We start from the raw sequence: 16790 nt of genomic DNA, 5'->3' as shown, positions 1-16790 counted from the left end.
TAGCAACTGAAAAGCCATCCCCATCTGCTGCAGGCCCAGACGAGCGATTCCCTGCAGAGCAGGCTCACGGAACTCCCTTCTCCTCCCGGCGAGGCTGGATCTCATTACCGCTGAGCACCGGTACCAGCCCCGCTCCCGAGCGGCCGCGTCCCCGGGCTCCCCCGCACCCCAGGCAGAGCCACGTGCTGCACCCAGACGTGGCCCCAGCTGCCGCCACCACGACTCTCGCAGGACCCGAACACACCATGTAGGAACTGCTGGCTTCAGCGCTGCAGCAAAGCTATTTCTGCTTTGTGGAAACGAGGATGGTGTCTTCCCTGGGCATCGCCCTCGCGCCTTCTCTCAGCAAGGGCGACCGCACCCCTGCCCTCAGCACTGCCTGCCGGCACACGGCCGCGGCTTGTTCACGGCGGGAGGCAAGAAGCTGGTGTGTGTGAGCCCAGCACCAGAGCATGGGCCCTTCTTTTCGGCACCCGTTTGTGAACGGCCCTTAGCACAGCAGCTCTGCTCCCCCTCCGCCTAGTCCACCCTCGCAAAATGAAGGAATAAACTATTCCTGGCCCGGTGTGGTGCCGCTCCAGCAGGCAAGCTGGGGGCAGGCAGGCAGCAGATTAAAAAGCCTGAAGAGTACAGGAAAACCGAGGGCTGCATCACTGCAGGGAGCTGCCCCCAGCGTGCACAGGTAACCCCGAGAGCCGCGGTGCTGAGCACGTCCCCTTGGGCCAGGGCTCCCCCCTCCACCCCCCCCACGCAGGCACCGCAGCCAAGGCCGGGGCTGAGGAACAGACCCCAACTCACGTGTGTCGATGGTCTCCTGGATGGGGATGAAGCCCACCGGTAAAGTGTCCTTGATGTCAATGAGCTTCATGTCGACCAAGACGTTGCCTAAATGACTCTTTGGAGAGAGAAAAGAAACAGTTGGCTCTGACGGTGTCACCAGATTCAAACCCAGCTCTTCTCACCTGCTGAACCCCAAGATGCCTTGTCATTGTATCTGACCACCAACTTCAACAATGGTACCAAGCCAACATTTGCAACTGTCCCCTCCACGGGAACCACATAATGATCGCCCAGGAGATGCTGGACAACTTTCAGCATTACAGATTCTCACAGCTCACCCGCTGCCTTACTTCTGGATCCCCCAAAGCACAACCAAACTCCTCCCTTTGGAAACAGCAGTTCAAAGCGTTACCTTCCCCAACTCATCCACTAAGCAGGTCACCTTAGTTCTCACACACTCTACAACAGCAGCACAATATTTCCGTGACAGTAACAGCAGAAAGCATTATGGGAAGATGGTTCCTGCAGACACAGCCAAAGTTATTACATGTATTAGCTAATTAGTACTGAATAGACACGGTTCTAGCTCCAAACACAGGCACGCTCCAGAAGAGCAGGCCATTTGGAATGAAGAACTTCACTTGGAGTCCATACGAAATCTGAACTGATGCCTTGTCCTATTAATCAAGGCTTGAAGAGCTCAAAACACAATTCAGAATGACAGCCTCCACAACTGTTTAGAGACCAGATTTTCTTTGCAGTTCTCGTTAAAGCCAGCATTGCTGCCAATAATCTGGATTCACGTATGGAAGAAAAGCACATTTTAGTTACTGCACAGCCTTATAAACAGAAATGCAATACAGAACAATTAAAATTTCATCCTAAGCCATCAAACCACGTCAGTGTGTTTTACTGTTACTGGTTGCTAAGTACCTCCTTTAGTTTTTATCTGACAGAGTATTTCAGAAAAACCTCTACTCCCCGATTACTACCCTGAACTATTTTAAAACATATTTAAATTTGCAGCCTCTGCAATAAGAGGAGATCAGGTCTGAGCGCATTTTTCGGAGGTTCTGTGTTCCACCAACGCCTCCAGGAGGGCCGCCGCGCCTGCAGCCCTGCCCCACCGCACACAAGTGTGGCACACGTCCTTCGCCCGCGCAGCCCCCACCCACCCCTGTCCCCGCTTTGGCCAGGGCGTCTCAGAGCGAATAACGCTGGATGCTGTGAAGTGTATCAGTTAACGTGGTCCTGGCATGGGAAATGGTAGATGAAGTGGTCACTGCTGATTCATCTTTCATGTTTTATTTATCCAAACTGTCTGGCTGTGCTACATCAGCGCGCAACTTTCAGCTGAACCAACGATTGTTCCTCCATCAACAGCAGGCAAGGAGGAGAGATGCCCCGGTAAGCTCGTTAGCTGCCGAACACGGGGACCAGCACTGACGCTCTGCCATGTACAGAGGAGAAAAGGGCACAACGCCTCCCATCCACGAGATGCACCACGCGGGGCCCCCTCACCGCGACACTCAAACACCAGCCACGTCCTCACTATCTGTCAAACGCTGTAAGCTGTTGAGAATGATGATTCTGCTAAAGAGACACTACAGACTGCCTCCGTTATGAACCAGGTATCTGAGGTGCATTAACTCTGCTAACTACAACACGTTCTCCAGGACAAATAGTTCCCAGTGTTTTGTTAAAAACAGAAAAAAACCCTGAGCAGTAAAACTTCCAACCCAAAGTGCAGCAACACATCAAGGTCCAGGTGAGAGGAGCCTCCTGGTCCCAGAGGAGAGCTCTAGGTCACTGCCACCGGGCAGGGCTGAGGCCTTTTCACCCTCGAGGTCCCCGTCAGGCAACACATCGTGCCTGGCATGGCTGGGGAGGGAAAGCTCTTGCTGGGCCACGAGCCACAGCAGCACCAATCCCACAGGCAGTGCTGCTGGGGGGCTGCCCAGGAGCTCCCCAGAACCGCCCCTGGGTCTCACGGCGCTGACATGGGGCTCAAGGCAACCCGCAGTGACTCGTGCCGCAGCGGCCAGCCCTGTGCGGCCGGCACCGGCGGCGCTTCCCCACGCTCCCTGTAATTCACCTCTCATCGGTATGAGGAATGTGCCCCCAAACTGTGCCGAGCAGAGGATTCGTGCCAAAAGCCCAACAGGCACCGACTGAGGGTATTTACACTGTCTCTGGTAGCCAGCAGTTGCTGCTATCTTGTAATTATTTCTGACAACCTCACATTTAAGGTAGCCACAGATAAACTTAATACTCAAATCGTCACAGATCTTTCTGTTAAATACCCTCCCTGCCTATTCCGGGGCTATTATTCCTGCTACTGCAGGTACTGCAGGATGAAAAGCACAATTACTGTCCATCCACCCCAGGAAGCGATATTTCCCCTAGCTCTGGAGCTTTATTTTAATCTAGAAGCAGGCAGGGAAGCGGATGGAATAAAGGTCAAATGGTGGAAATTGGCAGCCCCCGGCTTTCCTGTCAGGACCCATGATCAGGCTCTGAAGTCGCAGCCGCTTTTCTGTTCCCGTCGTTGGTGAAAGCACAAGTACAAAATGGTATCTCCATACCCTGACAACTGAGACACTACGAATATCCAAAACACGACCAAAAGCAGGATTACCCACTAGATGGAGTGCATTCATTGTAGAATTAAATAGTTCCTCCAGAAAGGAGGAAGTTTCCACACCAGCCTCAACCAAAACCACAGTAGAAGGCATCAGGCTCTCACTGCACATGGTCTGCCCTCCTCCACGGAAGGTGTGGGCAGACAACTGCCATTAATCAGAAATTAACTTATGCTTCATAGCCACGCTAGAAGATTAGGAGAATATAGTAGTACATGCACAGTGTGGGCAAATTTTCAAGAATCAGCACCAAAACCAACAAAGAATGGAAAGCTAATCCTGCAAGAAAGTATCTGTGATGCCCCAGGATTCAGAAACTATCGCTGCCTTCACCAACACCGCCTGCAGCATTTGCTTCTCTAGGTAATTAAAGATAGAAATTCGTCAGGATCATGAGCACGCAGCGCCCACTGCTACAGCTGGAAATGCTGGCATGAGGGGGTTGCTGAAATGCAAGCATTCCCTTTTCTGCTGCTTTTATTGCAAATTTTGCCAGCGCTTTCTTTCCATGAAGAACACAGACAAAATGCAAATATCCAGTTGCTGCAATTTGCCTCCTGACTCACCCAAACTCAGTGAAATGCCTGCCTGAATTATAATTGGCTCTATAAAATGAATCATCTTATGGGCAAGAGCATATCAGGTACAGATGCAAATCATGCAGACACTCAGCAAAGGGACTTACATTTTCTTTTGAAAAGGCTCTCGTGAAGCACAGGTATCGTGTGACCTTGGATTTAAATAAGCCATCTTTCCAGAGGTCAGCATCCAAGCCATCTGCTGTTTGTGCAACCTGGAAAGAAGAGACAGAGGGAGAGCAGAGACACGTGAGCCAAGATAAAGTTAATATATGTGTAGTACTTCTTCCTCAGACCTCTTCTAATTAATGGTAGCCCGAACTCTCACAGCATCTCATTAGTTTCTTCATGAGGTGCAGTGCAGAGAACTTCCAAGAGGAGGTATAAAAAGAAGTTCTAAAAACACTGTCTCTCGGGAGCCCGTTGATTAAAGATGCTCTGACAAAGGCTATTCTAATGAGGAAACAGCAACTTTGGTTACAGTCTCCAAACAACAGTTTGGGAAAGTCAGCACACTGCGGCTCTCATTACCAGCCTCCATGCAAGGGCACGCTGGGGCACGCCGTGAGGAGGGGTCCGTGCAAACAAACCACAAACTGCCCAACCTCAGTATTATTTTTACAGAAAAGCCATCGAGGAATTCTGGCTCCCAGGCCAAAAAGCGGCGTCCAGCAGCCAGGGAAAGCCCCAGTCCCTTGTGGACTTCAGCAGCGGTGCTGCGTGTGAGGACGCGCCCCACCAACGTCCCTCCCCAACACAACCCTGCGGCCAGCCCGGTCGGTGGCACGCACTGCACCGGGGCCACGGAGCGGAGCCCGGGCCCTCCGCTGAAGGGACACAGGCCCGCAGGAAGAGGAAGCGGCCTGGTTTAAACTATTCTAGCTACTGAGAAGAAAAACTGACTGCATCCCAGCCGAAACCAGGACAGCACGGCAGGAGAAGGAGGCCTCAGCCCCGAGCTGATTATGAGGAGTGGGCACGAGGCAGCCGCACGCCCCGGGAAAGGGCTCTGCTGCACCAGCAACGGGGCACTCGTCCTGCACGGGGCGAGTGGGGAGGGCCCCTGCCCCAAAGGGTCTTCGTCGAATGGGAGAGGAGACACGGAGGCGAACACGAGGAGAAGGCCAGCGGAAAGGAGACCACCCCACCAGACTCGTGCCCGACTGACGGCTCCCAACAGGAGACTCCAGCGTGGTCTGCACCACGCAGAAGCAGAGCTGAACTTCTGCCTAACGCCTCTCAGGTGGGGGCAAACCGCCCCGCTGCAGCTCTTCCAAGTCTGATCTTAGGGAACTGAGCAAGACCTCGGCCCCAGAGCAGCCTGATCACAAAGCGCTGACATTTGTTGTTACTGATTGCACCCCGGCTCTGTCGAGCAGAGAGCGAGCAGGGCACAGGAAGGAAGAGATGTGTGTTGGCAAGACCCTCTGGATACCCAAAGCACACGACGGAAAAGCGTGTTTATTGTCTGATCCGCGAAGGGAGCAAAGTGCACGGGCTGCTCTCGGCAGTCCAGCAGCCCCTGCTCAGCTCAAGGCCGCGAACGACACACGCAGCTTTTGCAGTCAGGCTTCTGCAAAGAAACACGCATCATTTTTAAAATTTTAAAACAGGATTTCGGTGGGATTTTTGGTTTCTTTATTATTCCTCAAATTCAACTCTTCCCTAAAGTGCTGGTTTAGGAATATATAAAATCCACCTGCATCTCTCCCCTGTGGGTAAGTCAGTCCTGGTGAAAAGATATTCAGAAAACAGACTGCTTCGAAAAGCTGTTGGCATATAGGGACACTTGGCCTGAACTCCAGCCCTTGTTAGAAACAGTTTGAGGGACTACAACCCGATTTAATCACTTTGTTAATTAATATGGTTCAAGATCTATATTCCAGTTTTTCTTGTGTTTTGTTTTCTTTGTTCCCACACTAAAGATGCTGAAAATCCACCAGGCAGCAACAGACGCAGTCTGCAACTGTAAAACTGGTGCTATACGAGTTGCTGTCAAACGCACTTTTTACCCAACCTCTGCACGCTTTAGGAACTTTACGTTACTTATGACAATACCAAATATTTCTGGAGGTGGAAGCACACGGCTTCAGTTGATTCCACCTCCTGTACAACGCACTGCCCAGGGCACCGCTGGATCACAGCTGGCCGAGACATCTGAGGGGCACCCGTGCTGGCACCGCACCCCCCTGTAGCAAGGGGGGCTCGGCACCGTTATCCTCTGACCTAATGAAAAGCCCCCAAAACCTCCAACCTGCACCACCCCTCCTTTTAGGAAGCACCCTGCCACTCTAACCCATCCAGTATCTAGTTGGAGGACCAGCTGGTTCCACGGGCAGGCACAGCAGCCCAGGGCGGCCCCGCGCTCCCCTTCCTGACGGCCTGGCCTGGGCAGCGCGTGGCAGCACCTGACTCCTTGGCTCCCTGGAGCCAGCAGCGCCCGGCCTGGCCCTCGGGGACAGGGTCCCCGCCGAGCAGCCGCTCGGGCCCGTCCGATGCTCCCGCCCCAGCAGCACCAGGCCGGCTGCACCGAGCCACCTGCAGAGCCTCGCAGGAGGATGCGAGCAGTGGAGCCAAAAGCAGCTGGGGATAAGAGCTCGCCAGCCCCGGGGCCCCCCGGAAACGCTGTCAAAACCATTTTCCTGCTTCTGCCGAAACGCAACAGTCACAGGCGACATCCCCAGTGATTCGCCCCGAGAGCTCTGCCGCCTCATCATCCTGCTGAAGACTTTTTCCAAGCCTGGAGAAGGTAAGCGTGCAGCAACTTGTCAGAAAACTCATGGGGAAAGAAAACAGAGCAATACAAACAGGAAACTTCTTGCCTCATCGGCTGGGCTGCCGCAGGCAAGGAGGATCCCCAGCACCTCTGGGAGCAGAGCTTCGGCAGCGTGCCCTCGGCGCGGCAGCGCAGGAAGGGAGCCGAGGCGGGACGGGCGCTGCGCGGCCCCAGCTCACCGAGCCCTCTGCTTGGCGAGGAGGCGAGGAGCGCGTGGCACGGAGGACGCGCTCCCAGCACTGCGCACCCACAGAATCATCCGGGTTGGAAAAGACCTTGAAGATCATCTAGTCCATCCCCGGGCACAGGGAACGGCCCAGCTCCTCGTGCAGCCGGAGCAAGGTGCTCCTCAGCACACGCTACGAACAGACCTGGCACAGTGACCCCCAGTAAGGAAGGTGCCCCCCAGCCCACCCCTCTGAGCACAGGGTGACCTACCCGCTGCCCCGCAGTCACTGTGGGGTTACTGCTACCACGGGATGGACCTCTGGCAACAGGCCCCCCCACAGCCGCCTGCCCCGCAGGGCTGGCCCGGGGCAAGCAGCATGCTGGGGCTCTGGCCCAGAGCAAACCCCACCACGGAGCTGGCGCTCAGCCTGCAGCAAGGAACCCAGGAACCACACCTCTCCTGCCCCGGGCGCCCTGCCTCCCACCTCTCCTCCCTGCCCTCCCCACCCATACACTCAGTCCTGCCAGTTTGGGCAGATTTTCAGGAATCTAAGTTCAGACGCACTGTACGTTTTGGCAAAATCAAGTCTTTGGTGTTTCAGCTGTTAAAAGACCTGGCTAGTCATCACAAGTGTCAGGAGCTGGTTTTCAAGCAGACACAAAGGCCATGAGATTCCTGAGTAATTAAAAAAACTGAGGGAAAAAGATTTCTGACCCATTTGCCAAGACTCCCCCAGGTCTGGTACCCTGGGCTCGGCCGCACCATCACCTCCAGCCGGGTGGTACGCTGCACCCTGGGGCTCCACGTGAGCCTGGGAGCCGTCCCGGGACATTCCCGGGCATTTCACTCCCTCCTGGGCTGGAAGCAGCCCCGCCTTTGCTTCTTTTAAAGGGGAGCAAAGGGAAAAGGAAGTAGAAGAATACAGTGGTGGTTGTTTATTGGAGAATGAAAGGGAAACTGGGTAAAGCCTATAACTAACATGGCTGTCTCAAAGAGAGAACTGGGTACTTCGTCACAAAACCCAAAACCAGTGAAACTACCTGATGTCAAATTCATCACTAGTAAGAGGAAATACTTTCCCGTGCAACTCTGATTCCACCTGTGGAACCGAATGCTGCAGGGCTGTAGCAAAAGGCAAAGTGATCAGGTCCCTAAGGGGACTACAACCACCACCCAAGAAAAACTGGTGCTAACGCTTCCCAGAAGACGAGAGGGGTTCTTGCTTTCTGGGTGCAGCCTGCGCCTCTATCAGGGCTTTAGGGAACACGCTCCTAGGATGGAGCTCACAGCTGCCTTCACCGAGGCCACACACCCAGAAGCGACACCCAAGTGTCGGTGTCTCGTCAGGGAGATGCATGTCTGGAGAAGCACAGCGCCGAGACCGCCCCAGCCCGCGCGCTGCCCACGCCTCAGAACACGACGCTCTCCACGGCACCGAGAAGTCCACTGCCGCACGCTCGGCTCTGGGCCAGGCTGGGTTCCGGAGAGGCGACGGGGAAGCGACAACCCCACAGAGCACACGCTGCTCCAGAGCCCCAGCTGGCGCAGAGGAGCCGCTTCCCCGGGCACGAAAACCACGGCCCTGGGCGCCACGGCCCGCGGGCTCGGGCACCAGGACATCCCGGCCCAGCCGTGCCGTGGGAAGGACACCAGCCACAGCTGGCAGCGTCCCGACGCAGAGCCAGACCGCTGACGTGCCGTCCACGAAGGAGGAAGCGTGGGGAAGCCACGCTTAGGGTAAGCTGACAGCAGGCACTTCCCCACGGCCCCGGGGTCAGAGGAGAGCTCCTCGGGAACAGAGAGGAAGGCAGAAGAACCAGAGGAAAGGCAGCCTCCTCTCTGTGCCCCCCAGGAGAGAGCGACCCACATTCACAAGCATTATTACAACACCCCCGTAATTGGATTAAGCCAAGGAAGACTCTTTTATCTTGTTTAGTTTAAACTGCATTAGCACCAGAGCTCCCTATTAAACCACAGCCAGGCTATCTGGGGTGAGCGCTCTCTCTGCCCAGTCATTTAGGCAGAATGCAATTCTGTTATCACAACTCTCACATTGTCCCGTGCTCCTTTATCAGGCCAAGCAGCTAATTACACAGCCTGGCTCAGCCTGGTAATGAGCACTCAGAAAAACGCAGCAAATGCAAAAACCTTCCAGGCCTTCAAGGAGCCTTTTCACAGCTCCCTCCCTTGTGCCCTTACTTCAGCCTGATCCATCTTCTTCCTTCTCACACCGGACAGGGCACACAACGATCCACAGCTGAAAAGGTGTGAGCAAAGCCCCAAGTCAACTGGTTCCCACTCCCGACCACGCAAGCTGTGTGACTGGAAACCCAAGGTGCGATGTAGCACAGCTGGAGCAGGACACACAGAGAGGTGAGCAGATGGACTACGGGCCAAATCTTTCCACACAGAGCTCTGCAAGGTCAGTATTTTATGATATTTCAGCGTTTGGGACACTAATCTATGGGGAGAAAAATGATGCTGTTGGTCACACAGCAACTAATCCAAGGAACAAGCAGCTGTTAAACAGTGACCTTCCTTTAACCATTCACATACTCATCTCAGCTGTACCCAGCTGCCTGCTCCTGCTGCCCAGCCTCCTGCCAAAGCTCAGGTTAGAGGTTTGCATTCCGTCCATCAAAATCATCCCTGCAATTTCGGCTGGATGCAAAACTCCTCGCTTCCCATTCTGGAGCTTATCATCATCATTGTGCAGTGCCGATATGTGGGATTAAACAGCTGATGCGGGATCCATTTATTCAGAGATATAATTTGTGCAATACTTAGGACTCCTTCAGGATGAATGTTACTAGGATTATTAAATTTGCATGCCACAGTGGCCAGCTGTTCTGAAAACCCCTCCTCCAGGTAATTATGCTTCTCCAGAGTGGCACAGATGAAGGAGCACAACTGCACCCCCAAACCTCCACTGAGGGAAAGTGCTAAGTGCTGTGGGCTGAGAGGTGGGCAGCTGGATATCAAATTACTTCTTAAGGCACACATCTGAAGGCGAGCCCTCTCTGGAAAAGATGCTGTTCACAGCAAAGTAAAGGCTCATTAGTGCAGAACCGAAGCGTTAGCAACCGCGGCTGAAACAGCTCTACTTACAACATCATAACCAGTGGGTGCTCGGTTCCGGGACGCGACCACCCCAACGCCCGTGATGGGATCCATCGGCAGGTCAGGCAAGGCATCGGAGAGGTCTCGCACTTCAGGCATGATGGACTGATCCTGAAAGGAAGGAGCAGAATTAAAGGGCTGCGGGGCAGCACACCCCAGCAGGAGACAGAGAGCACCCAGAGCCTGCATGCATGCCACAGAGCCTGTGCTGACACACCACAGACTGCCAAGTTAAACACGGGACTAGGCCAGACACACCTTCTGCACTTTCATTTGCTTTTGATAAGAGGGTACGTTTGTGCAGTGCCCAATAGGTTTGGAATTTGGGCCAGAAGTCTCTTCTGAAATTAATTTTGTTGTTTCCAGGATAGTTAGCATGGGCTGGTCTCCATCTAGCAATGATGGAAAAATCAAAGCTCGTTCCCTTCCCTCCCAGAGAGCAAATTTCATCCCCGACTCAGGCAGGCTGAAGCTGCTCTGACATTTTAGAAGAAGATTTCTTGCTGCTTAATGGCTTCAGTGGGAGGTTCCCCCTCCACTACGGGTGTCAGACACGCCGGGGGTTCCCCCGCGAGTCTTCAGCCCCCTGGCACCCTCCTGAGCCAGACCATTTTCATGTAGCAGCACAGATGTATCTGGCGCTGTATGCAAAACCACGCTTGCTGCAGAGAGCCTCAACACCAGGGAACACAGACGAAGCGGCACGGGACGGTCTGATGCAAAGCAGACAGAGGCCTTGAGGAGGCCCGAGCATCTTCCAGGAGAAAGAGGAGACATCACCGAGTAGTTCAGGGCAGGGAGATACGCAAAGTGGGACAGAAGCAGGTAAGACCAACCAGTTTTGGAGAGATGCTGTTGCAGGAAGCAGGAGAAGACAAGCGAGCTGCTGAAACAACTCGCTGAGGAGGAGGAGGAGGAGGGGGAAAGGTGCCACTGCCTCAGCATGTGGTCTCCTGCAGAGGCTGCCAGTCAGGGCAAGTCTTCTCTGGCTTTCAGGCAGGAATGCCCCGGGAAACCACCCCCCACGCACCCCGAGATAAAAGGGCAGTGCTTTGTGTAAACAAGCGTCACTGCTGCGCAGCCAGACAAGCCGTGAACCAGAGCTACCTAATTGAGTTCCCTCCTCAGAGCAATTAAACCCCAGCATTTCTAGGCCAGTGTAGACAGCTGGTTACTTACTGCTTCTAGAAAAGGCAGAGGTGAGTGCTGGTGCCAAGTGGGACCTGGGTTTACACTTCACAATGCCCAGTCTGAACAAACATCGTGCTGCAGGCAATAAAAAAGAGCAAGTCTGGGCCCTATGTAAATAATAATAATGTCACACGAACAGCCAGACCACCTGGGGAGTCCAACAGGACAGAAGCTAGAAACCAGGAATGGTGAAAACACTATCGCTGAGGAACCACACCCAGGAGAGCGCTCTGCTCCGGCACCTGGACGAGACCCAGCACACACAAAGCGGAGCAGACCCGCTCTGCTCCCCAGGCAGTTTAATCCCCCGAGCACGGCTACAAGCGCACCCTGAGCCGCGGGGGCTCACCCTCCCCTCCCGACGGGCTCCCTGTGCTCAGGGCGGCCGAGGAGCGGAGGTCCCTGCTGCAGAACGCTGGCGGCAGCCGGCACAGCCCAGACAAACCCCGCGCCGCTGCCTGCGCGGCTCCACCGGCTCATCCAGATGCCTCACAAATAATCCAGAACCCGCTGCCGAAAACGTGCCATGCCGAGCAAATGTAGCGTGAATTCAACAAAGAACTTACAATCTGCTCTTCATAGAGGCACGTTTTCTGAAACTTCTCCAAGTCACTCTCAATAACGTGATGACTTGTTATTACGCATCGGGAGGGACTGGGAGATAATGAATGCTGATAGGAGCTTCTCTTAGGCCGTTCCAAACTGAAATCCAGGCAAGTGACAATATTCCCTGGCACGCTAAGAACACCGCACGGCAGGTTCCAGCACGGCCACAGCGATGCAGATCCACTCCCCCGCTGCCTCCGGCCTCTGTCAAACCCGCCCTGACAAAGCTCCGCTTGCTCCACATTAACGGGGGAAACGGGTGGCCGGGATGGCACCGACACCTCACTTTGGGGGGAAGCAGAGGGGCTGTGCCCCCCCTCAGAGAGCCCAGGCGGGCAGGGAGCCCCCAGCACTCTTCACAGCAGCGATGGCAGGGCCGGGGACCTGCTGCCGAAGGCTGCCCCAGCCCCGGCTCACTATGCTGCAGGGAGGCCCAGCTGCCCCGGCAGGACCCCGAGCAGCAGCAGGGTGGCCTGGGAGAGGCTGAGGACGGGGCCCTGGGGGTCCCCGATGCCACCGCAGGAGGGGGGTGGGTGCCTCTGCCCATGCATGGTGCCGTTGGGGAGACCCCTCAGCGGGACAGCACCCCGTCCTCGGCGGGAGGAAGAAGGGAACCTTTGTCGGAGCCGTTTGTGGTCCCACTCAGCGCGGCAGGGGGAGGGGAAGCGGCATCAATCCTCACTTTGTGCCGGCTCACACAAAGCCTCTCTATGGCGGCGGCTGAGCACGGAGAGCAGGGCTTTCCGCCTGGAGAGGGCGGGAGGCGGAAGCCACAGCGCGAGACGCAAGGCGGCACCGGCGCAGGGCCCGCAGCAGCACCCGAACACGGCGAGGGCCGAGCCGAGCTCCCTGCGCCCGGCGAGCCTGGCGCCCCGCAGCCGGCGGGCAGAGCATCAGCCCAGAAACCCACCCTCCGGGTCTGCCGGAAGGCGGCTGGGCACGCGCCCGGCCACCGCGGCACGGCAGCTTCCCGCTGCGCCGGTGGCATCGAGGACACGTCTGGAACCGACACGGAGCGGCAGCAACTGGGCTGCACGCTCGGATAAATGTTTTTGTGAACTCTGCCCAGGTCAGAGGGGAGTCTCTGGCCGGGCCATCATACAGACAATTAGTTATGTTGCACTTCTCCCCCAGGGTGCCTGCAAAGTTTGGTTTCTTTTCTATCACACCTTTGAACTTAAAAATAAAAAACAAACAGTGAAAGAACAGACTAAATTAAGGAGCAGGATTCTATGAGTACGCCTATTAGACAGCTTGCTATTTTAAGGAAGTTCTCTTTAAACAATGTGAGTTTTGACCTATACGCCGGCCTAACGCCATGGCAGCCAAGAACTCAAACCTTCCACCATCCTGCGCTAAGCTGCCTTTGCCAAGCTCTGCCAAAGGGCCTCCGCCACTCCAGGCCTATTCTGGGAACAGCCCAAAACAATCAGAAGAACATTTTTCCCACTGTTGGGAGCATGCTCCCTGGAGGGCGTTCTCAACTGCAGGGCCACGGCCAGCCCCCAGCAGGCCCAGGCAGCGAAGGGAAACCAGATGCAAGCGCTGGGGTAGGAAGAAGCTTCAAAACACCACGGGGCCGCTTGGACAAAGCCAGCAGGGAGAGGATGTGCCTCCACCAGGGAAAGTCACGGAGCATCCTGCCGGCACCGGCCCCCAGCAGCAGGACGAGACGCAGGGAGCAGGCTCTGGGCACGCAGCCGGCTTTATCCCGAACGCCTCCCGCCCCCTCGAGCTGGGGCCGTGCGGCGAGGCTGGAGGCGCGGGCAGCCTGGGGGTCTCGATGCCCAGCTGCCGGAGAGGCCTTCAGGGACTCTGCCAGCCTCTGCCACAGCCTTTTGCCCTCAGCCAAGGCCCTGCTTTATCCTCTTCATCTCCTCCTGCCTTGCAGCCCAGGCCCGCAGTCGCACACACCTCCCAGCACCTCCAAGATTCTCTTTGCGCATCCTTTTCACTCTCCCCTATTTTCTCACTAGCTCATCTCCACTTTTATTACTTTATCCCAGGCCTGCTTTTCCACTGGCTTCACTGTCTGTTTCAAGTATTCCACCAAGGTGACTGACCACACACGCTGCTGGGCTGTGGCTGGGACACATACACAGCAGAGAAGTATGTTTTCAGAAATGAATGTATTACTGTGAGTTTCTAGGGCATTCTTCCCCCTCAGTGTTCCTTTTCACAAGTTAGGCCCGCTCAAGAGCTGGTGGGTACATGATCAGCTCAGGCCTGATGATGTATTTGCTACAGAAGCATCACGCTGCCAGCAAAGCAGGTGAAGTTTGGAAGTTAAATAGCAAGGGACGTGGAGAGAGAATGGTCTTATTGTTTCAACTACAAGCCCTGCACTTTGACACTGACTTGGCTCTTCCCACAGGCAGAAGAGTATGAGCTAAGGCAAAACTAGAAAAAAATTATCAGCTACCTCACTGAATTCCTGCATCCTGCGGGAAATAATCCCATCAAACCAAATTAGACGTGCTGCTAAAACCCTCGCTCGCACGGTCGGGTTATCGCTCCACCGTTTTGAAAAGGCGGTAGGTACCGCTGGCACAACGGGTGCTTGGAAACTGCACTGACATACTCCTCCGCACGCCCCGTCCTCCCACCGCATCCGGGAACAGGACACAGCCCCGGCCAATTTTCTATTTCTGTTCATGGAATAGGACATAGTTTCACTGAGAAAAACAGGAGACCGTGGCGGGACACGGGGTCAGGGCCCTGGAGGCCTCCATCGCGTGCAGGCAGAATTTCAGTTTCACATTTCGCCCCAAACGAAGGTATGTCAGGAATCACCCCTGCACCAGGCTCCTGCCTTTGAGACAGCTGCCCCGTACCAGCTGCAAAATCTCTGCAGTTTGCGACTGAACTGGATGGAAACAGGAACTTAAGTCACAGAATGAGCAAAACCGAGATCTCGTAGTGCTTCACAGCACTTCTAACTACGGACACACGTTTGTGAAGAGTGTCTGATTTCAAACCAAAATAGGTTTCCATACACAGATGACCTTGCACCGGGGCAGCGAAATTTAAATGACATTCAATTCAGTTATTTCTATCTTGTCACATGTATGAACAAATCCCTGGGGGCTACAAGAACCCTCGAGCCTGGGATTCACTTTGTCAGAACAGCACATGCTACAGGACTGAAACGCTGCACGTTTTATTTCACACCTCTGGAAGCTCAAGCAAAGCCTTTGTCCCAGTATGCTGAGAAAATCTAGTGGGTGAGGCTACCTCAGCTGAAAATGCCAGGGATGACCCTGCCAACCTGCCAACAAGGCGCAGGCTCCGCTAAGGTGTACACTGGTACGTTCTCACTCGGTTAACATCAAACACAGGATGGAGAAACCCAAGTCTTAGCCCGACACCTGCTGAAGCCCAGGCTGTCTCGTCCCGGCTGAAGGACTCTGCTTGCGTTACCGTGACCCAGCTGCGAATGCCCCAGCTCAGAAAATCCTGAAGCTTGGTGGATCTTTGAGAACCTCTCCAGAAAGCCCAGAGGAAGCTCACAAGGCTCGGTAACGCAAGAGGTGAGTACATAAAACCCAGGCAGCTCACAATCACCGCTCCAGCCGGTCCTGCAAAGAGAGAGCCCACATTATCACCTCCAGATAGGCAGAAACCCGAGAGCAGCCGAGAAAAATGGGCACTCGGGCAAAACCCACGCTGTAAACACCTGCATCAGAAGGCCACGCGAAACACTGGTCTTTTTGTTATTTTCCTCTAACCAGTCACTAACAAAATTTGCAGTGAAGTCCAGCACAGGTCAAGGTCACCAGGGCTTTCCCCCACCGCTGGTCACAGAAGCTGGTCCAGGACCGACCGCCAGCCCCACCTGAGCCCACTGGTCAGACTGGGAGGGCACGGGGGAGCTGGGGACCAGCCGGCGCAGGGAACCCGACCCGAGCGAGCTCAGGACCCGGCCCAAGCAAGCTCAGGACCGGGCCGGAGCTGGAGACTCGGCCCAAGAGAGCTCAGGACCCGGCCCAGCCCTGGGGACCCGGCCCGGCGCTCAGGACCCGGCCGCGCTGCGAAGTCGCGGCCTCCCCACGACGCGCGGCCCCGGCAGCCCCGGCCCGACCCCCGGCCGCTCCGCCGCTGCCGGCCCCGCGCTCCGGGGGGCCCGGGAGGGCTCTGCCCCGGCGGGGGTGGGGCGCCCGGGCCGCTCACCGGGGCCCCGGGGCCGCTCCGAGCTGCGGCGGGGGAGGGTATGGGGGGGGGCCCGGCCTGCCCGCGGCGCCCCGGCCGTGCGAGCCCCGAGGGCCGGGCCGGGGCCCGCGGCGGGTCCGGGGACACTTAACTGTTGCCCGTGCGGCGGGCGGCGAGTCGCGGCTCCCCCGTCGCAGGCAGAAGCAGCTCCTCATCGCCCGGCGCGGCGCGGCCCGGCGGGAGGAGCGGGGGAGCGGCCTGCGGGCCCGGGCGGAGCGGGGCGGGGAGCGGAGCGGAGCGGCGGGCAGGCCGCGGCCCGGAGCCTGGCCCGGCCGGGGCGCGCTGAGCCGGGCCCCGGGGGAGCGGCGGAGCCGGGGGGCCGCAGCGGCGCAGCTCGGCGCAGCCCGGGCTCCTCCCGCCGCCGCCGCCGCCGCCGCCGCTCCGCGCCCACCCGCGCAGGGCCCAGAGCCCGCCCCGGCCCCCGCACCGCGACCCGGCCCCCGGGACACTCACCGCGGCGGCCGCGCAGCGCTGCCTCTCGCCGCGGGGCCCGGGGCCGTCCTGCCCCGTCCCCGTCCCTGCCCCTTGTCCCCGTCCCGTCCCACCCAGGGCGGGCGCGCCCCGGGGCTCCCCGACCCCCCGCCCCGCATCCCCGGGCAGCGGGATCGGCCACGCCGACACCCCCCACACCTCGGTTCCGGCCTCGGGGCGCAGAGGCCAACCCACCCCACGCCACGAAAATTTAAACTTTCTAGAAAAAACCCCACGGTTCCTCTGCT

The 16790-nt window shown here is 56.7% G+C and overlaps 1 protein-coding gene across 7 annotated transcripts in view; it reads right to left on the bottom strand.

The window, feature by feature from the left end:
* The window catches only part of MVB12B (multivesicular body subunit 12B), a 66981-nt gene extending 50408 nt beyond the window's left edge, over positions 1 to 16573 (bottom strand). Inside the window, exons 1-5 of one of the 7 annotated variants that reach the window (XM_074846671.1) lie at positions 16525 to 16573; positions 11245 to 11331; positions 10054 to 10176; positions 4108 to 4215; positions 799 to 895 (exon numbers count right to left, since the gene is read on the bottom strand). In XM_074846671.1, the coding sequence (XP_074702772.1) occupies positions 799 to 895; positions 4108 to 4215; positions 10054 to 10164 (316 nt within the window). In that variant the 5' untranslated portion in view covers positions 10165 to 10176; positions 11245 to 11331; positions 16525 to 16573. Of the gene's footprint in view, positions 1 to 798; positions 896 to 4107; positions 4216 to 10053; positions 10177 to 11244; positions 15441 to 16163; positions 16378 to 16524 lie in introns of those variants that run through there. The other 6 variants (XM_074846668.1, XM_074846670.1, XM_074846669.1 and 3 more) reach the window with 6 other exon arrangements.
* Between the last annotated feature and the right edge of the window lie 217 nt (positions 16574 to 16790).

Source organism: Strix aluco, chromosome 20, assembly GCF_031877795.1.
Source record: "Strix aluco isolate bStrAlu1 chromosome 20, bStrAlu1.hap1, whole genome shotgun sequence".
Taxonomy (NCBI): Eukaryota; Metazoa; Chordata; class Aves; order Strigiformes; family Strigidae; genus Strix; species Strix aluco.
Note: the sequence above shows the minus strand (reverse complement) of the source record. Positions and strands in the feature narration are given on the sequence as shown.